The sequence below is a fragment of the Bufo bufo genome, chromosome 8 (genome assembly GCF_905171765.1).
Source record: "Bufo bufo chromosome 8, aBufBuf1.1, whole genome shotgun sequence".
Taxonomy (NCBI): Eukaryota; Metazoa; Chordata; class Amphibia; order Anura; family Bufonidae; genus Bufo; species Bufo bufo.
This window is the reverse complement of record NC_053396.1, coordinates 13,990,692-14,012,519: the sequence shown is the minus strand read 5'-3', so window position 1 is coordinate 14,012,519 and position 21,828 is coordinate 13,990,692. Positions and strand designations below refer to the sequence as shown.

Here is a 21,828-nt window from a genome sequence, read left to right as displayed (position 1 = left end):
CAGCTCAGGAATCAGCAACCTCCGGCACTCCAGATGTTCTGAAACTACAACTCTCAGAATGATCCAATTATTTCTATGGAAGTTGTGAGAACAACCAAGCATATTTGCATGGTGGGAGTAGTATTTTTAAAGCAGCCGAAGGTTGCTGATCCCTGTGCTAGCTGTTAGCTACTTGCCGTGGGTCCCACACCTGGAGCTTCCAGAGTAGGTGGCTGCCCATTTCTGTGATTTCTATTGATACATATCTGCTGCAAATAGCAAGTAACGGATGCACAGCAAAATCCATACCATATCCCCACGCTGCCCCTTCACTCCTGGCCAAGCCGGGGATCCAGTCATACCCTGTATATAAAATTTGAATTAAGTAGATAAATAAATAAAAATGTATAAAATACATTAACAAAATTTAAATCAAGTTGACCCTAAAATGCATTTTTATGTATTATTACATATTTTATATTATTAGATATTTTTATACAGTATATATTGTATATTATTATTTAATATTATATTACGATATAGTTTTATATATATTATATTATTATTTTATATAATTATACATTTGTTCATGATGTTATTTATGTATGTATTGTAGGAAGGCGCAAGGGTCCGTCATTGACGGAAGGTATATGTCCTTGAGATTCCTGGCCTCGGTGAGGTAAGAGGCGGTAATTTCATGTGTCAGCGGCAGCTAGTGCTGGCTGACATGGTTTTGCTATTTAGTATGGCTGTAAAGCCGAACCGGGCCGGCTCTTACTGGGAGCCGCCAAAGTGCAGGGTGGGTGGCTACTCCCTAAGCTCCAGGCCGGGTCTTGGTTTGGGCTATAAAACACAGGCAGCACTGTCAGGTGGTAGGAATTTACTCCTCTCTGACAGTGAAGCTCTGCCAGTCTCTGTGTTGGGACCTGGGAGTTTGGGCCTGGGTAAAAGGCCTGCTACCCTGTTGGCGTGAGAGCAGGTGGTTTTCTGCTATGTCCAAGGACTTCTGAATTGCAGCATGCTGTGAACAAACACAAGACTCAAGGTGACTGTTTTCCTTGAAACTGACCTTTCATTTTGCTTGTCCTTATGTGTGAATAAACACCAAACTGTTTAAGTTAAAGACGTTGTCGTTGCCTCTATACTGCATCCGCAAGCCTGTCTACCAAAGCCAATCCCCACAGTATTAAAATCCACTTTGCTCTCATTATTATTACTACTACTATTAATGATAATTTCAGTTATTCATTCATTCTAACTTCATAAAATTAGTTAATACAATTGATATTTTATGATCAGATAAGGCAGTAGACATATGGTTTATACCATTCTCAATAGGAGTGCAGTAATCACTCAACCGATCAATGGTTTCATTATTTCATTATAGAATGTACAAATCCTGGAATACACAGCAACAGTGACACCTACAGGACACAAGGGAGTACTGCGCTATACAAAAACAATGTAGTAATTTGATTTCATGATAAAAGGGCACGTCATTCAGTTTTAAAATAAAAGTATTATTATATTATTAAAAACAATAATCTTAAAAGCATATTTCTCACCGGAGTGCCTGGCCTTCCATGTATACCAGGGAGACCTGGAGGACCACGACTTCTCTATAGGAACGGCAAAAAGGTCAATATCAGAACAGAGTAGATAAAGTAAAACAATTTGAAGCTAGTGAGCGTTACAGTAATATTATTATATATATCGTATAGTACAAATCTTTGGCTGGGGGTGGATTTCTGCTGATGAATGTCACCACTGTATGAATACAATATATACTGTTGTAAGAAGGTATGTAAAGGAGAAATTCAAAAAAAAAAAAAAAAAGTGACCACAAGAATTTCCTCTCCTGTATAAGCCCTGCGGTGTCAGCTTGCTTGGACACGTGAGGCTTAGTAAATAGCTATTCGCAGGTATATAATACATGTACATGACTACTTCTACTGTACATGACAACCAGCAGTGAAGTAGGACGGAGGGCATGTGCTGGCCACAGGTTGCCTGTGGTTGGTCTAGTTACCCTCACCAGCCTTCTTTATATATTCAGACCTTGCTTGTTTTGACCTCGGCTTTGTTTGTGACCTCGACCTCGCTACCTCCATTCGTATTTGACGTGACCTCTTGGCTTCCGACCTCGGCTTTGTTTGTGACCTTGCTATTGTGTTTTTCCCTGTGTACTGCGTGACCTCCTGATTTTTGACTTTTTCTTCCCTGACTCTGTTCACGGTTTTCCTTTGCTTTTAGGCCCCTGCACGTATTTAAGCTAGGGACCGCCGTCAAGTTGTACGCCGTCAGATAGGGCGGGTCGTGCAAGTAGTTAGGGACAGAGGTGCGGGTGGAGTTCAGGGCTGCACTCTTCCCTTCTCTCCGTGACACAGAACCCTTAAAAATTGGTTACCACGTGTGGCTGAAAAATAATCATCGCACTAGTAAGCTGGATAGTAAACGGGAAAGTTTCTAATCGTGAAACTGATATCTACAAAATCACCAAAGAGAACAGAGAGCCCCACAAATAGTGCATCGCAACCGTCTCAAGATGTGTTAGAAATAAATTATCCAAGAAGAAGCTCCAGCTATAGAACAATGGTCCCAAAAGTCACCTGCTCCAGAGGAACCAACACAGTCTATTGGAAACCTATACTCAGAACCTCCACACTGGTTCTTTACACCGTGGCTTAACCGCCTTGTTCCCGCAAAGACTAATACAGCCCCACTTCAGCCAGAAAAACTACCTACTGAATAATCCTCACTAGCTCAAGATGTACCAAGAGACAAGACTTGTACAGTCACAGCCTCTTCGGAGATGCGAGCGGATTACCAAGGGAAAACTACCTGCCCGATACCAGGATTAACTATTACTGCATCCCTGCATCATTTGGAGCTACAGAGCCTGGGTAAGAAACTCATTACTTTGATTATTTGCCTTGCTCTAAGGACTCTCTAAAGACTCCTTTGCCCTTGTTTTGCAACATTCAAGTCATGTGCCTGGCGATGGACTTTCACGTACTAAAGCCCTCCGTGATGTTCTACAACCATTATGCTTCATGCCCAGGGAACGGACTCGTGCCCTGTGAGCCTCCTGAGAAGTTTCCTTTTTGGTTACATTATGGACTATCCTGGTCTTTACTGTTCGGTGTGCCAGGTCAGCGCCCCCCCAGATCCCCAGTTACAAGAGAAACTACGGCCCGTGTCACTCATTTTATATTGTGATGCTCCTGATATATATGTGCCTAACCCAATTCTCTTATAGCCAAAGAAGAGAAACCGCAAGAATGGGGTAATGGTACTGTGTATATGCATGCATGCTCTTTTTATATTTTTCAGGTGATGCATCATCGTGGCAAGAGTGCTGCCGAGGACGACTTACATTAAAGCAGGGGGGATGCAGTGTCCTGAAACACACTGCTTAATACCGCGATTGTGTTTCATGTAAATTGTGCTTGTATAGGAGTTGCAATAAAGTTGTATAGGGAGGGGGAGGTTCTAACAAGGCTCCCAGGGCTGACTTCGCCCTGCACACAGCACAGAGGAGAAGGAGAAGAAGGTCAGTGTGTGTGTGATGTCTGAGGACAAGGCTGCACCTCAGCAGCCATTTTGGGGAGTTATGAAAACACCATAGTTAGTTCCATGCACCAGCTCATAGAAGGGAAAAATTACAGAAGAACCAGGCAACTCAGAGAGGGAGTGAGAATATTGGCAAAGGAGGGTAACTGTCGTTTATCAGGCTCTAGTCTCCTTTGCATTAGGTGGAGAGATTCTAGGCTACAAGCTGCCCACCATAACCAAGGAAAGAAAGGCCATCTGTCAGAACATAGTAATCCTAGAGAGGATACAGAAGTATATGATTATACAGTACAGCAGACATAGTACATCCATCCGGCCTGGAGAAATAAGAGAGAAAGATTGATTGTCATAGAAAACTGCCCCTTATGCAACTTCTGGGAACTAATCTGAATCACTGTAAAAGCTGCCTTGGTGTAAATGACTTTTGCATACATTGTTGACCCTTGGATCAGCTTCAGTAAAGTACTGGGAGTTTATTAAGAAACTTGGCCTCCTTATTTCATTTAATCTCTGAATTGCACCTAACAGTGCTGGCGTCACGAACACAGGGGCCCGGCCACCAAAGCACCCTAAGCATACCCATTACCATCAAGGGCACCTCAACTTCCATCTGGCTGGTGTTCCCTGCAATAGAAAGTGCCCCGGAGGATTTAGTGCCGTCTTCCTCATCACTGCACGCCGGCCCAGGGAGCTGCAAAAACGTGAGTACGGCTACTACCCCCCATCAGCCCACCGTGCACTCACATACTGCCCCTGCGGTCCGGTCCGCTGCACTCTTCTCACACCAGTGTATACAAATAATGAGGTTGAAATCAAGAGACCTGGTGGAAGTGAATACGGTAGTGGTGGCCAAAGTAAGGAAGCTGACGATTACATAAATAGTAGTAGGGATGACTAATCTGGTATCATCTGGTAGTCAGTATGCCCCCATTTCTTCCTGCTCACTATAAAGAAGAGCGGTGACAACCCCCGATGAGAATAGTTGTCAGAGTGAGGTGTGCGAAGGAAGTATGGTGAACCTAGTGTGGATTGATACTAATGTATTCAGTCATTTCCCCATAGACGGAGTCTGGAGGACAGAAGAGGTTCCATTGTACCAAGAGGTCAGGCCACTTGTGATAACGAAGGGCACACTCACAGGCCAGCCGGCATGCAGGAGCTGATAGAATGACGTTTGCTGGAAGAGAGAAGAGAAATAATCAGTGGTAAGGCAGATAACCAACAAAGATGAATAATCATAACAATATGGTGGATTTTTTGCTGTAATGTGAGTTTTCTGATATATGGTGCTATTCATGGGCGTAAGTCACAGGGCCCAATAGGGCTCCCCTGATAATTCTGTATTAAAGGCGGTTTTGTGACCACTGCTTCTTTCACCGTCTATGGGACTGGTGAGGACTGTGTTCAGTCCCATAGATTTGAATGGAGTGGTAGTCCCAAGTGCGCACAGGCACCACTGCTCCAGTTACATAGGAGACCACTGTTCTCGTGATCCAGTGTTGGGACCACCAGTGATCATGTCCTTATCACCTATCCTGTGGATAGCTGATAAATTGTGTTAAAGGGAAAACTCCTTTAAAGGTTCATTGATTTCTTTGTTTATAGATATCTCCGAGATATCGGTGAGACAGGACAGGTGATTGTACGGGTATCTATGAGCTTTTCTGCTCCTGTTCATCCAATACCTCCAGTGTTATCATAGGGATATAAGGGGAATTTACTAAGTAAACTGCAGCAACATTCTGGATCAAATTGCACAAAAAAAATGGTGCATGTGCAGTGTACTAAATTTACATCTTTCATACAATTTTTATAGCTTTTTAGACAGTATTATAAAATGTCTAAAAAAGAGAAGTCGTACAATGCATCCGATTTTGGCAGAAAATATTGGTGTAAAGTAGTGGCGGAAGGATGTGTCAATTTAATCACACAGCGTGCGTGACTTTGTCACCCTTTGTGTAGTTTCTGTCTGACCTAGTTCTATGCTATCTAAGGATAAGACATTATTAATAATTCTTCCCGCAAATCACCATTCATATCATTATCACACATAGCTCCTTTATGAAGCCGGTTAGTTGTGACTATTGATCGGAATCCATACAATATATTGTACCTATAACTGACTTACAAAGAATGCTGCCCAGTCCTCAGGGGAGTTGCTCCATATCATTATGGAGGGTAATCCCGGTGGTCCACGGGGGCCGGGATTCCCTCCCATCCCCATACGTCCCATAACACCAGGATACCCCTGTAATAAAAGTCAACAGATTTTGGCAATCATGAATCATCCCATCACAATCGGTGAGAGTAATGCAGTGATTGATGTGCACATTTTCACTTACCTTTTCTCCTTTAGGGCCACGAAATCCGGGCCGACCAGGACAGCCCTGGAATATACAGAGAATATAGAGAATAAAATGAATATTGAAGATTACATTGTTTGTCTATAGGATCTATTCTCCTCATACTATGACTGTGGTGTAAATGAACAGGGGGATAGTGGACAGATATACAGCCCACCTATTGTTTCTTAAATTTGCAGCATTCTCTCTTCTGTCCTCTAGAGGTCAGCGTTTACACCGTCTTATCCGATCCTGCAGAGGTTTTTGCATTATGAATTCATGAACTTGTTGGGAATGGGATTCTTCACAGGAGCAAGGCTGCAGTTACACGCTAGCTTTTCTATAACCAACACTTATCACCTGCACACAGGATGTAGATCATGGGGTGTCTGACTGACGGAACCCTCACCAAATGGGAACAAGGGTACTGTGGCCCCTGCTAGAAAGACGTGTTTGCCACCCATATCAATACCCTGGATAGGTGATAAGTGTTCATTACAGGAAAACCAATGTGCTAAATGCATCAGCTGCAATTATTGTTAAAAGATTTTTTTTTAATGATTGCATGTTACTCATTTTTGGCTAAAATTCATTTTTTGAATTGTCCTTTATTAAAACTATTGAGCTGTTCTGTCATAAACGGTTAACTGTTTTTCTAGTTGTGTGCCTGGTACTTTTACCTTCACTTTTTGCCTGGTCATCTAATAAACCATATCTGTAAACTACTAAGAGGTCATAAACACTTATTTAAGCCACATTCTTATCAGTAAGGTAAGAACTGAGCTGTAATGGACCTGTCAGAGAGCAGAGATAAGGAGTCCGTCATCTCCTGGTCTGACGGAAGAGACGGAGGGGCATCTTTCATTCATGAAATCCATCAATTAGCCAGGACACGCTTTGCCTATAAGGGTGCCTTCACAGGCTGCAGATTTTGTTGCAGGCTTTTCCGCATCTTTGCCACCTCAGTTGCATTAATTTGAATAGGATGGCAAGCACATGGATTTCTGCAAGCCTCATTCAGGTGAAAAAACCTAACAAGTAAACTCTTTCAGTACTTTTTCCACTGGCACTAGATTTGAGCACCTTATAGATGCCTTTAAGTAGCTGTTCAGGATTTTTCTATTGATGGCCTGTCCTCAGGATAGGCTATCAATATCTAATCGGCAGGGGTCCAACAACCCGCACCCTTTCTGACTAGCTGTTCCCAAGTAGTTCCACTGCCAAAAGTCGATATGGCACAATGGAAGTCAATGTGGGAACCCGAGCATTAAACCAGGCACCCCCTGCTCTGAAGAGGGGAGGGTGTCTGGTTCATAGGAAAAAGGTCAGAAATTGATGGAAACGCCACCGAAATGGTTCAGGAACAGCATGGGGAGGATGTCTGGATGCATCTTGGACTCCCAGGTCGCTGCTGGGAACGATGTTGTCCGAGTAGTACGCCACTTTTACAGACTGACAATAATACGCACAAAACCGAAGATAAGATCGATTTTAGAGGAAAAAGTGTTAGGAAACATTCTTTTCTGTATATTTACTTGTATATAAAGTGCAAGTGCTGTCGTTAAGTGGACCTTCCCAATAACTGCGTTGGTCATGGCATGGGTGATGTTACGGAACACCTGCTGGTGTAAGGCTGGGACGGCACACTGAGTAAAAAATAGTGGCGGCTGGGGACTGAGTAATGAGGGACGGACGCCGCCATCAGGCTGCAGAAAGCCTCAGTGTCCACAAGCCTAAATGGCAACATTTTCAGGGCCAGCAATTTGGAAAGTTGCGCATTAAGTGCTATGGCCTCTGGGTGGGTGGCTGGGTATTTGCATTTTCGTTCAAAGGCCTGGGGTAGGGACATCTGTACGCTGCGCTGGGACACAGAAGTGGATGTGGTCGCTGATGGTGTTTGCAAGGGTCCAGGGCGGGAGGCATCCGGGCCTGCGTCTTGGACAGGGGATTGGCCAGCACGTAACACAGGGAAAGAGGAGGCAGTGGTGTGACCTGCAGACACTGATTGCAGACCCAGGCGTTCGGCCCACCTATTAGGGTGCTTTGATTCCATTAGGTGGATCATGATGGTGGTGGTGAGGTTGCTAGTGTTCACGCCCCTGCTCATTTTGGTACGGCACAGGTTGCAAATGACAATTCTTTTATCGTCCGCACTTTCATCAAAAAAGCGCCATACTGCGGAATACCTACCCTTTGGCAATGGATATTTCCCCGGGTGCTCTGGGGAACAGTTGCGGACCTGTTTGGTGTGGCCCGCCTTCTCCCTTTTGCCACCCCACTGCCTCTTCCAGCCTGTTGCCGGTGCTGCGGATCGCTCCACCTCTGCACTGCTGTCCTCGCTCGGCTTGCTACCTTCCCAGGTTGGGTCAGTGATTTCATCGTCCACCACCTCCTCTTCCACTTCCTCACTCTGGTCATCCTCCTGACAACTTGACCTAACAACAACCTCACTTATTGACATCTGTGTCTCATCCTCATCAGCAACCTCTTGAGACACTAATTGCGGTTTACTTATTGGCAACTGTGTCTCATCATCATCATCATCCACCTCGTGAAACACTAATTGCCCTTCCCCACCGCCATATTCTTCGGACTGCGGATGCTCAAGAGTTTGGGAATCAGGGCACAAGATCTCCTGGCTAGAGGCCCAAATTAAGGAATGGTGATGAAAAGAGCTCCTCGGAATATCCGAGTGTGGGATCACTTGTTTGCAAAGATTCTCCATGGTGGGAGGAAGGAGGCTCAGGGTGAGGATTGTGTTGACGAGACTCTTGGCTACTGAGACTGGACTTTGTGGAATACATGGTGGTGCTTAACCGACTGGAAGCATTATCTGCTGCAATCCAACCAACCACCTTGTCGCACTGGTCTGACTTTAAGAGTGGTGTCCTGCGCCGCCCTGCAAACTGGGACATGAAGCTAGGTATCGTGGATGAGTGTGTTTTTTGTGCTCTGACAGCAGGCACAGTTTCACCACGCCCAGGGCCACGGCCTCTGCGTGCACCATCAGCAGCACGGCCACTTCCCCGTCCCTTACTGCTCGCCTTCTACATATTAAATGGTATATATGCTTGCAAGTATGTCACACGTACAGTAGCGTAGGTTTTGTAAGTGTATGCGCAAATAAATTAGACTGAATGTCACTGATATTTAGGATGGGCAAACGTTATACAGGAGACGTAGCGCAGGTAATGTCGCTGCCACCAGCGGCTAAGAAAAAATTACACTGAATGTCACTGATATTTTGGATGCGCTAACGTTATACTGGAGATGTAGCACAGGTAATGTCACAGCGATAATGCAGCGGCCAAACAATTGCACGCAATTTAGCGCAGGTTGCGCTAAAAATATATATTGCTGCCAGATACAACAATAGTCCTTAAAAGGACTTTTGGGTCTCTTACACCAACCCTGCCTAACAAAAAAAATAAAATTCAATTCCCTACACTAGCTGTCCCTTCTACAGCACAGCTCTCCCTGACTAAGAGTGGCCGAACCACATGTTATCGGGTGCTTTATAGCACTCCGGCCAGCCAATCACTGTAATGCAACAACATGGCTACGGCATTACAGTGAGTGGCAGCACTTACCTGCAAGTTTATTGGCTGGGTAGCAGCCAACAAACGTGCGGGAAGGGGACTCGAGCATCGCGCTCGAGCACACACGGTATTCGGCTGAACACCACGATGTGTTGAGCATTGCGATGCTCGAGCTGAACTGGTGTTTGGCCGAGCATGCTCGATCAACATTACTGAGAATATGTGTATGGATATATCACCACTGCAGCCAGCCACCGGCCTCAGGGGTGTATGGCTCTAGACTACTGAGAATATGTGTATGGATATATCACCACTGCAGCCAGCCTCAGGGGTGTATGTCTCTAGGCTACTGAGAATATGTGTATGGATATATCACCACTGCAGCCAGCCACTGGCCTCAGGGGGGTATGGCTCTAGACTACTGAGAATATGTGTATGGATATATCACCACTGCAGCCAGCCACCGCCCTCAGGGGTGTATGGCTCTAGACTACTGAAAAATTGTATGGATATATCACCACTACAGCCAGCCTCAGGGGTGTATGGCTGTAGACTACTGAGAATATGTGTATAGATATATCCCCACTGCAGCCAGCCACGAGCCTCAAGGGTGTATGGCTCTAGAAGACTGAGAGTATGTGTGCCGACATACTGTATCACCGCTGCAGCCAAATAAACTGTGATTGAAGGGAGGACTGCAGTGGCAGCGCTGGAATGGCAAGGCCATAAAATTGTACTGTTTCCCTTTTTTTTTTTTTATTACATTTCCCTCCTTGGCCAATTTTTTTACTTACAGGAGGACCACGTGGTCCTGGATACCCCCGGACGGCTGTCTTCTTTATCTTTCCACTTGAAGGATAAGTCACCTGTATAACTCCAGTGTCTCCTGATCCCCCTATTGGGTAGTCATCTTTGGATGAGGTAGGTTGCATTGTTGTACTTGTCTCTAGTCTTGGTACTACCGTTTCTGCAGTACGTGTCAGTAAGTTAGAGGACACATTCATCATGGGAGTTGGCAATGGGCTTGTTTTGGGGATTATGAGGTTTTTGGTAAGGTCTACAATGTCACCAGGGAATTTATCAACTGGAAGCTGTCCCGTCACTACAGAACTTTTCTCTTTCTTCTCCTTTGTGATGTTTTCTTCGGTAGAGTCCAGTTTCTTGAACAGTTCGTCTTTCTTGATTTCCTTCCCGGTGGACCCTGGCACAGGTATGAGACCTTCTTCTTTCAGCACCAAGTCCAGCTCATTCAGGTGTTTGTGGGATGTGGTGTCCATGGTCTGGACAGAAATGACTCCATGCCCCCCTAACTCCTTCTGCGATGTGTTAGACTGATGACCCTGGGGAAATAGATCACAATTTGTTAAAAACAGCATACAAAACACTGCAATACATATAACCTTGATTATCACGTGTTGAAGAACACCAAGATATGCACGACATAGACAATACAGAAGGTATTTTTGGAAATCACATTATGGCCATACACATTAGAAAAAAGTAGTCTGGCCAATGTAGACCATTTTGACCAATCATTTTTGAATTTCATACCAATAATTGTGATGGCCAACAACCAACCAATGTCTGATCAAATGGACATTGCTCATGTTGAAGCTTTTGTGATTTGTTGTCGGCTAGAACCATGGGAAGGAGGGTTATTCAGACTGACATTTCATACGTCAGTCTTAAAAGGGTTATGCCATGATTGATGTAAAAAATTAAAATCAGACATCATATAGTAGATGACCTTTCTAACAAAGTTAGAACCAGCCCTGTACTTCACATTGATCCAGAGATCTTCCCATTCATTGCTCCAATTGCTCTGCTAGATTATTTTCAGCCTGGCAGGTTGGGGGGCTTGTCCTTTCTCCTGCATCTCTCTCCCTGTAACTACCACATATGTCTGGTGGCAGTTGAAGATTTAAGCCGAGCACGTTCGACCAGCTCAGTGAGACGGACAAAAAATAAGGAAAAGGACGAACAGCAGGTGGCGCTATACAGGCACATTTTATTGAATAGCTCACTGGCTCTACTACATTTTTAATTACATTCAATTACAAAAGGAGTCAGATCCAGGTGCCGGAGTAAGATGCGCCAAATTTGTCCTTTTTCCAGAAACTCAAACCTAAGCTAGCTGAACCGTTGTAGATTTGAACTATAATTTACGCTAGTTTGTGAACGAAATGCTAATAAATGTGTCCCGCTGCCCATAAAATGTGAATTCTGGATGCTGATTCCACAGGGAATCTGGGTCAAAAATGGGCAGGACGCTTCTTTTTGCAGTGCGGTTTAAAAAAAATTCAAGCAGAAAAAGTAAGCGTAGCCAGCCAAAAATCAATATGCGGATTCCCCACTGGAATCAATGGAGAAATTCTGCAACCGTTTTTGGCATGGGTTTTTGACACAGAATCTGTGACCAGATTTCCCATTGAAATGGGCAGGAATGAAAATCCACATCAAAGCTGCATAAAAAAAAAACGCATCAGGAAAAAATCTGCATCCAAAAAACCTGATGTGGATTCCGTATCAGGTTTTTTTCAGCACAGAAAATAGTGTGAACATACCCTAAAAGGTACCTGTACCTTTTAGATAGCTGTTACCGGATTACCGCTGTACACACCCATACACATGAAGACTTAGCAGGTCAGAAAGGTATAAGCTGTTGCCATACTCTTCTAGTAGCGGCTTATCTCTTGTAGGCACATCTGGATTGGGCATGCTGAAATCGAACATGCATGATCCTTGTTTCCATTGACAGCAAAGGCAGCCCCATACACATTAATGGCTTCATATCCAAAAGATACACGCTTTTGGAAAGTCCCACTGCAATCTTAAGAATTTACCAGCTAAAATTGCATGTCTATGACCAGCTTTAGTTCACATGATCGATGTCCTGCCCCAGTTATGGCTTCTGAACTGGAAGTCATTTAATTACATTCTGTGTTATGGTATCCAAAATTCTTAATGTACTTCGCTAGTGGCCATTGTCATATTTGGTTGAATAAAGTTATCTATGGCTGTAATTTCATTATGCCATTCATCTTGTAACCGCTTCTCTTCTGTGAGTTCACATCCGGTGTCCTGCAGTCTTTTCCTGTTTGTCAGACATGTATCATAATGCTGGAGAGAGGATTTTTCTTTAACCTCTATCATGATTTCTCAAGGTACATTCTGTTAATTAAGTAATGGCATATACATTGCATTGCAACCGGAATCCCTCACTGGAAATCAACATGCAACTGGTGTCGCTAGGAGAATGAGTGAGTTCACTATCTTCCATTGCTTTTATAAGAGATTGCCACTCACACTCAGAGACTTCTCTCACGTACATCGGTGGCAGAATAATAGAAGCGATGCGTATGTTGTATGTTCTTATAAACTCCCAGTCTCTATGGACAATTATTCTCAGGTTAGGTGTAAAGCTTTGGTTTGATGTCCCCTTGTTAAGTCTTTTCAAGTGTAGGATAAAGCAGAGGAAGTAACACAATGGAGCAAACTACCAGATAAACAGAATGTCCTCTCTCTGTCTAGACCATGTGAGGAGAAATGTGTCTTCGTCACATTCCTGCTGCTCATCAAAGGGGTCTCCCTGTGGAAACTAATCAGAACCGTTCCCTGGGCTTAGATTATTCTGCTGTATTTCAGTGTATGTAGAAGTCAGTATTGTTAGTGATTAGAGAGTTCACCTCGCTTGGTAAATTATTGGATTTTTCTTTAGTATTTTCTAGCTTTGGTTGTCACTGTACAGACCATTAGTTTGATGAGTGATACTTTACTAGTGGTGTCTTGTGGATTGCATCTGGTCCTGCTGTGTTCCTCCTGTGGTGTTGGACCCGGAGGATGATGAGGGTGAGGAGCAGTAAATGATGAGGACTAGTGTAAGGGTTACCAACCTCAATTATATACTGTTTAAAAGTTTTCCAATCATTATAACTAGTTGCAATAGTTTTGGATCCCCCTGTTTGGTTTTCAGCCCCAGGACTACCTGTCCATCGTCCAGAAACACTAATATTTCTTCCATACTACAAGTTTTCCTCAATCATTAGAGGAGTTTTCCGAGATTTTAATACTGATGACCTATCCTCTGGATAGGTCATCAGTATCTGATTGGTGGGGGTCCGATAACCAGGATCCAGCTTCGCTGATTTCTCTCAGCTTTTTCTAGGCCAGTGACGTAGAAGTGAAAGGGGCTGAGTGCGATACCAAGCACGGCCACTATACAATGTACGGCACTGTGCTTGGTAAGCAGGGAGAAGGCAGCGGCATTCACTATGATCCACTCCTGGCTTTGGCTTCCAAAACTGCATTGAGAAATCTGACTGTGTGGATGTAGCCTTATACTGGCACCATATTAGCTGCCATTGCTGTGATTATCATGGGTGGCATAGGTGGCATATCACTGACACTGCTACAGCTGAGTACAGTTAAACACTACTGGCATATTACTAACCACTAATTATAAACCCGATCTCCCTGATCAATGCTGGACACAAATACATTTGGTATGTGGTTTTAAAGGACACTACGACCAGTGCCCTTATAATACTGGACACTATAGCTATATCTGATGTGTCATAGTACATGTGATACCAGGGCTGCGGAGTCGCTATGCCAAAGCGCTGACTCGGACTCCTTCATAAATGGGCAATAATTTAGTAATAACAAATTTTCTGTAGTAAAATGGTGACATTGGGCTTTTCCTTACTATCATGTAAGTGATCAGGCTACTTAGAATGTAAACCATATTTATTAGAATACAATTTTTGAAATTCCTGACATTTTCCAAATTCCTGTAAGTAAATATGCAATGCACTGTGCATTTAAGAATTGGAAAACGCTGTTATACACTTATTGTAAGAAATCAATGAATTTGTCCTCAGAAAAGGGTAGAAAAGCTCTATATACCGGTACATGTAATGCAGAGAACCACGTCCAAATGGAAATAAAAGTAATATAAAAAGTGCAGGTGCTATATTCAATGCTTGTCATGAAGCGGCAGCCTGCCTCCACTATGTAAAGATTCATACCTGCTCCCTGAAGCTCCGGTCCTGGCTCTATCATTCTGTTTGCAGCTTTTTTACTTCCTCTCCGGCATGATCATCTGCTCTGCTGCAGGCAATGACTGGTGTCCACCAGAGACACGTCACTGATGAAGTCAGTTATTGGCTGCAATGGAGAAGATGTAATCCTTTAATCATGTCTTCCTGTTCTGTCTAGCAGTTCTAAGATGACCGCGGGCATGCCCAGTAGTGAACTTCCTCCTCTGGTCTTCACTACTGAGCATTTGCAGCACAGTTTCAGGCATTGTAATCAAGGGCCTTGGAGCATCATGAAGATACTTCATATAAGGAACAGGAGAGGTGAGAACTGATAATCTATCGCCACTAGAACACCCTGTTTATCACGGAACAGAAGAGAACACAGGAGAAGTGAGAACTGATTATCTATCACGACTAGAACACCCTCCTTATCACTGACTATAGTATAAGAACAGGAAAGGTGAGAACTGATTATCTATCACGACTAGAACACCCTTCTTATCACTGTTTATAGTATAAGGACAGGAGATGGGAGGACTGATTATCTATCACCTCTAGAACACCCTGCTGATTTTCTCTGATTAAAGAATAAGAACAGGAGAAGAGAGAACTGATTATATATCACCACTAGAACACCCTGCTTATCACTGTTTATAGTATAAGGAACAGAAGAGAACACAGGAGAGGTGAGAACTGATTATCTATCACGACTAGAACACCCTGCTTATCACTGTTTATAGTATAAGGAACAGAAGAGAACACAGGAGAGGTGAGAACTGATTATCTATCACGACTAGAACACCCTGCTTATCACTGTTTATAGTATAAGGACAGGAGAGGGGAGGACTGATTATCTATCACCTCTAGAACACCCTGATTATCTGTCATGGTGGGGAGTGGGGGAAACTCCCCACCATACAATGTCATAAATTATGAAAGCCACTAGGCCTGGATGCCGGGATAAAGGAGCAGGTCACCTCCTAAAGCGTCCCTAATCCTCGCCCTAAATCCTCACCGTATGAGCGGACCTGGATGGTAGGACGGCTCATACCCAGGATATCTAGGACCCTGAGTCGCCCTGATAGGCCCTCACATAAGAGCAGGGGAGATATGACCTGTTCTTCCAAGACACGGATGAACAGGAGTCTCAACCGGCCTAGTAGCAGAGAAAGGAAGCCAAGTCGAACGGCAGGTAAAGGGCTCTTTCACACTTGCGTTGTCCGGATCCGTCGTGCACTCCATTTGCCGGAGGTGCCCACCGGATCCGTAACACCGCAAGTGAACTGAAAGCATTTGAAGACGGATCCGTCTTCAAAATGCGTTCATTGTTACTATGGCAGCCAGGACGCTATTAAAGTCCTGGTTGCCATAGTAGTAGTGGGGAGCGGGGGAGCAGTATACTTACAGTCCGTGCGGCTCCCAGGGCGCTCCAGAATGACGTCAGAGCGCCCAATGCGCATGGATGACGTGATCCATGTGATCACGTCATCCATGCGCGTGGGGCGCCCTGACGTCACTCTGAAGCGCCCTGGGAGCCGCACGGACGGTAAGTATACTGCTCCCCACTACACTTTACCATGGCAAACAGGACTTTAGTGTCCTGGGAGCCATGGTAACCATTCAGAAAAAGCTAAACGTCGGATCCGGTAATGCGCCGAAACGATGTTTAGCTTAAGGCCGGATCCGGATTAATGCCTTTCAATGGGCATTAATTCCGGATCCGGCCTTGCGGCAAGTGTTCAGGATTTTTGACCGGAGCAAAAAGCGCAGCATGCTGCAGTATTTTCTCCGGCCAAAAAACGTTCCGTTCCGGAACTGAAGACATCCTGATGCATCTTGATTGGATTTCTCTCCATTCAGAATGCATGGGGATAATCCTGATCAGGATTCTTCCGGCATAGAGCCCCGACGACGGAACTCTATGCCGGAACACAACAACGCAAGTGTGAAAGAGCCCTAAGTATCCAGTGGCGGGGATAACCACTGAACCAAGAACCCAGGAAGGCATGGTAACTTACCTGCCGCAGCTGCTGGACAGCACAACAGAAGACCACACCAAGCTAAACTGGAACCCATACAAACTCACTACAATCCAAACACCAAACGGATGCAGTACGTACTGACATACAGGAACTAGCACTCCAGCAACAGCTCACAGACTTGACTTTTGGTTCACCCCTCCAGGATACTATGGAGCCCCCTTCCGGAGGACACAACAGACAAACAGGGGAACATCTAGCATCCATGCCGGACAGAATACACCAAACACTGACCAGAAACGGAACAACAACTAGACGTACAACAACCCCAGAACATATACCCACACCAAACATAACAGGTAAGTTAGGGAAAATGGAGGAGACATAAGGAAGACATCGCTGGAGACAATGATGTCCCACTAGGTGGCCCTCACACTGGAAGATGGAACAACCAGACAAGGAGCAAAACTCCAGCACACACCAAGGCTGGAGTACTACTGACTCCTGGCAATAAGTCACAGGTAAAAGACGCACCTAGTGACCACACCCAGCAAGGTAGTTAACCCCTCCAGCACCAGACAGAGGAGAAACCAGGAGAAGGGGAGAAAAGCACATACAAGCCGAAATCAATGCATTGCCCCTGGCAACCGGCAAGCACGGCAACGTGTCACGCGCACAACACCGAGGCCATGACATTATCACTGCTTATAGTATAAGGACAGGAGAGGGGAGAACTGATTATCTATCACCACTGGAACACCCTGCTTATCACTGTTCTTGATAAATAATGGTCTTAGATTGATAGAACATAAAATATATTTATGATTAACATTTGTAAACATCTCTAAATGTATATTCAGTAATGTTGCCTTACTGACCACTACGAACACATCTGCTACTACCAACTCCAGTGCCTGGTGAATGACCTTATGTGTTATTAGGTGCAAATTAGTGCTCATCTCTGCTACCCATGACATTACAGAGTCCTTAGTGGACAAATACAAATGCCCCCCAAAAAAAGTGACAAAGTCCCACCCACTGCATTTGCTCATGGCTGTACTCCTGATTACAATTACCTCTGATAAGACAAGTCTTGTCAATCACCCCCTCATTGAATTTCTATATCTGCATGGACGATCTGGCTATTACAAGTGGAATACAGTCTGAACAGAGCCTACTTATGTTTCTACAACGTATTCAAGGGTGGCTTAACACGTAGCAATTTTCCATTGAATACAATCTTTCCCGACTGCAGTTTGCAATCATAATTACGTGGAAGTATGCCTTTACGAGCAGACATGTCCTAAGTCAAAGTGATTGCCCCTGCTATTTAATGGGAAAATCGCAGAGCAGCCTATATAAAACTACCATATATGAGAGAAATAGCAACATGAATCACTTTGAAAAACCGTAACCTACGTGGCCAATGATGTGAGGAGAGTTTGTTTGATCCTTCAGCAGCCACTGGTCTCTACCAAGCCCTTATAGGTGATTAGGTCAGGTTTCTGCATGCAGTTTTGGAAGCCCAAAGCAGGAGTGTATCATAAAAGGAGGGAAAGAATAAGGGTCCATTCACACGTCCGCAAAATGGGTCCGCATCCGTTCCGCAATTTTGCGGAACAGGTGCGGACACATTAATTTTCAATGGGGCCGGAATGTACTGTCCGCATTTGTGGATCTGCACTTCCGTTTTGCAAAAAGATAGAACATGTCCTATTGTTGTCCGCATGTGCGGACAAGAAAAATCATTTTCTATGAAAGTGCCGGCAATGTGCGGTCCGCAAAATGCGGAACGCACATTGCCAGTGTCTGTGTTTTGCGGATTTGCAAAACACATACGGACGTGTGAATGGACCCATAAGGATAGATGCGACTTCTATTTTTTTAATTCACTACTGGATTGCACTGCTGTATCCTAATAATGACATTATAGATAATGCTCTTACCTGTGTAGATGATGGATCCCAGTACTTTACAACTAGGAGAATTTGGATAACCCTCTGTACAGATGCACCCACCATTGCCCCGAGTAGACTCGACATTGAGGTTCTGGTACCTTTACCATTTGCTTTCTATACTGAGGGTCACAGCCCAAAAAGCAGGTGTGGCCGGGCTCGCTAAACAAACCGCTGTTTATTGCTGCCCTTCCCCTCACAGATGCCATGTACAAAGAAGAGAGCATTTGAAGTTGGTTAGCCCTCCTACCGGGAACAGGGAGGGTTTATCTTCTTAGAATACCTGCAGATTCTGTCTGAATGAGGTCAGACATGAAGTGTGGGGTTACATTTTTTTTTAGAAATGACCCTGGGGTGCGATCCTGGGACCCTTAGCTGAACATCGAGTGAAACAAAACAGATTTTCCCAGCCTTGGGCTATTTTTATCCTTGCATTTTGATGTTTTGTCATCTTTCATCACAGCAAAACTTCAATGAAAGTTCTGTTGGTTTGCCTAAATTTATAGCAATCCCTCCGCCCGGGCGCCCCCCCCCCTTCCCTGCTCTCTTGTCAGCACAGAAAAATGAAGCGGGTCTGATCTGCTTCATTGTTGGACATTGTGCCGTGGGCTGGGTACTTAAGGAGGGATTTATGACAATCATCAGATTCTCAAAGTCAGGCCTCATGCACACGATTGTTGTTTTGGTCCGCATCCGAGCCGCAGTTTTTCCGGCTCGGATGCGGACCCATTCACTTCAATGGGGCCGCAAAAGATGCAGACAGAACTCCGTGTGCTTTCCGCATCCGTTGCTCCGTTCCGTGGTCCGCCAAAAAAATATAACCTGTCCTATTCTTGTCCGTTTTGCGGACAAGAATAGGCAGTTATATTAATGGCTGTCCGCGCCGTTCTGCAAATCGGTCGTGTGCATGAGGCCTTAATGGTTTAGAGTGTCAGCTCTGTGGTTCATAATCCTGTTATTGTGCATTCCATACTCTTCAATAACTGTAAGTGTCACCTATTGAAAAATAATGCAACCCCCCCCCCCCCCCCCCCCCCCCATTTTAATGATAAAGCTACATTATGTATTGCATATTGTTCATCAGACTTTGTAAGGATTTCCAAGGTTTTCTAGAAGAAATTGTGGGTTCGCCTTTTAACGTCATGTCATTTTTAGGTCCAACATTCTGTACTGAGTAACTTCTGTATCAGGAGGAGACTTTGTTTTTATGATACAGAGCTCCAAATCCAGAGTAAAATGTTAAAATTATGCCTGCCTGCACTTACCACTAGGGGGAGCACACTGCATACTTTGTTATTGTTGAGTTCAATGTGTAATCAGCTCCCTCTAATGGTGGCTACAGACATCAAGAAATTATAATTTAAAGGGATTCTGTCACCAGGTTTGACCCGTCAGCTAAACATATGCTGATGTTCAGGGCGTCTTCACGATTCCTAATGTGGGCTTATAAATGTCATCTGTGGGCTTATTTAGCTAAAAAACAGCTTTTACTAACCTGTCAGTCAAACAAATAAGGTGCCCAAGGGGATGTTAATGGGTGCAAGATGCCCGCCGCACCCACCGCCGTTCGTGACCAGCGCCGCCTTTCCGGACTTCTGCGCCGCCTCCTAATCCTCTGTGCCGCCTCTCGCTCTTCCTCCCTCCCCCCTCCTCCTGCTGTAAGATCTCGCGCATACAGGGGTTGAGCGAAGTGCCGGCGCATGCGCACTTCGCTGTAAGAAGCCAAATGGAGAAGTCCGCACGGGCGCATCAGACAGAGCCCTGTGCGCAAGCGCGAGATCTTACAGCAGAAGGAGGAGGAGGGGGAGGGAGAGCGAGAGGTGGCACAGAGGATTAGGAGGCGGCGCAGAAGTCCGGAAAGGCGGCGCTAGGCACGAACGGCGGCGGGTGCGGCCGGCACCTTGCATCCATTAACATCCCCTTGGGCACCTTATTTGTTTGACTGACAGGTTAGTAAAAGCTGTTTTTTAGCTAAATAAGCCCTCAGATGACATTTATAAGCCCACATTAGGAATCGTGAAGACACCCTGAACATCAGCATATGTTTAGCTGACAGGGGTCAAACCTGGTGACAGAATCCCTTTAAGGAGCAACTTTATGTGGCACTGTTACCAAGATATAACATTTTTTATTCTTATACAAATCATCTCATTGGTGCATGATGGTTCAAGCCCAAGCCCCTTGGTGCATCAGATCTTCACCGGTCTGCCACTCACCTTTTACCTTGGATTGACAAGGCCCAGCATCTCATCTGGCCCTGTAAGCTCCTGCCTGCACTGCAGCCTCCACTATGGTGCAGGGATCGTGAATGCAGGGCTAGGCAAGATGCTTCATGTCAATCATGGTGAGTGGGGAGTAGTAGGAGGTGAAGATCTGGTGTTCCGAGTGGCTCGGTCCTGCCCCTTGGTGCACCAATGAGCTAATTTGAAAATAATTAAAAATTACTATCTTTGTAATGGTGCTATGTAAATACATAAAAAGGTATCATTTTACCCAGCAGTATCCACCCTATCTGACACTGCATTATCGAATAGGGCTGATCCTGCCTAAATATTCTCTTTAACTGTCTGTCTATGCTGGGGATTTTGATCTTGTGACTCTAAGCTCAATTTTTAAGGATTTTTTTTGTAGGATTGCATCTCTTATTTGCATGAACCAAACCTATTATCTGTGAACCAGAACCTCTATAATTGCAAGGCCTGAAGACAATTTTACTAGACATGCACCATCATTGCACTATTATTTTTAGGTGCCTACTTTTAGAGTGGACCCTCCACCAAACTGCTTTTACAGCTCTAGGCCTCATGCACAAGACCGTTGTGTGTTTTGCCATCCGCAAATTGAGGATCTGCAAAACACGGATGGCGTCCGTTTGCGTTCCGCAATTTGCAGAACGGCACGGACAGCCATTGATATAACTGCCTATATTTGTCCGCAAAACGGACAAGAATAAGACAGGTTATATTTTTTTTGCGGGACCACGGAACGGAGCAACGGATGCGGATAGCACACGGAGTGCTGTCCACATCTTTTGCGGCCCCATTGAAGTGAATAGGTCCGCATCCAAGCCATAAAAACTGCGGCTCGGATGCGGACCAAAACAACGGTCGTGTGCATGAGGCCTTAACCGTTGCCTCCAGCTGCCACTAGGGGGAGCTTGCTGGATAAAGATTTTTACAGATTCCACTGAGTTTAAAGGGGTGGTATACCTGCATTTGAAAAGCATGGCTGCTCTCTGTCAAAAAACAGCGCCCGACTTGTACATGGGCTGTGGATTGTATTGCTGCTTAGCTCCATTGAAGTGATCACAGAACAGGTGCAATACAATGGCTAGATGTCACATGTAGGGGGTGGGGAGGAACACCAGAATGACCACAGAAGGAAAATGACCCAAAACTAGGCCTCACGGCTAGGGAAAGGAA

At 44.9% G+C, this 21,828-nt stretch overlaps 1 protein-coding gene across 1 annotated transcript in view; it reads right to left on the bottom strand.

The window, feature by feature from the left end:
• LOC120977696 (collagen alpha-1(I) chain-like) overlaps window positions 1-18,459 on the bottom strand; it is a 161,720-nt gene extending 143,261 nt beyond the window's left edge. The window contains exons 1-7 of the mRNA XM_040405749.1: window positions 18,398-18,459; window positions 10,228-10,773; window positions 5,895-5,939; window positions 5,681-5,800; window positions 4,691-4,729; window positions 1,545-1,598; window positions 289-342 (exon numbers count right to left, since the gene is read on the bottom strand). Of these exons, the coding sequence (XP_040261683.1) occupies window positions 289-342; window positions 1,545-1,598; window positions 4,691-4,729; window positions 5,681-5,800; window positions 5,895-5,939; window positions 10,228-10,710 (795 nt within the window). The 5' untranslated portion in view covers window positions 10,711-10,773; window positions 18,398-18,459. The remainder of the gene's footprint in view (window positions 1-288; window positions 343-1,544; window positions 1,599-4,690; window positions 4,730-5,680; window positions 5,801-5,894; window positions 5,940-10,227; window positions 10,774-18,397) is intronic.
• Between the last annotated feature and the right edge of the window lie 3,369 nt (window positions 18,460-21,828).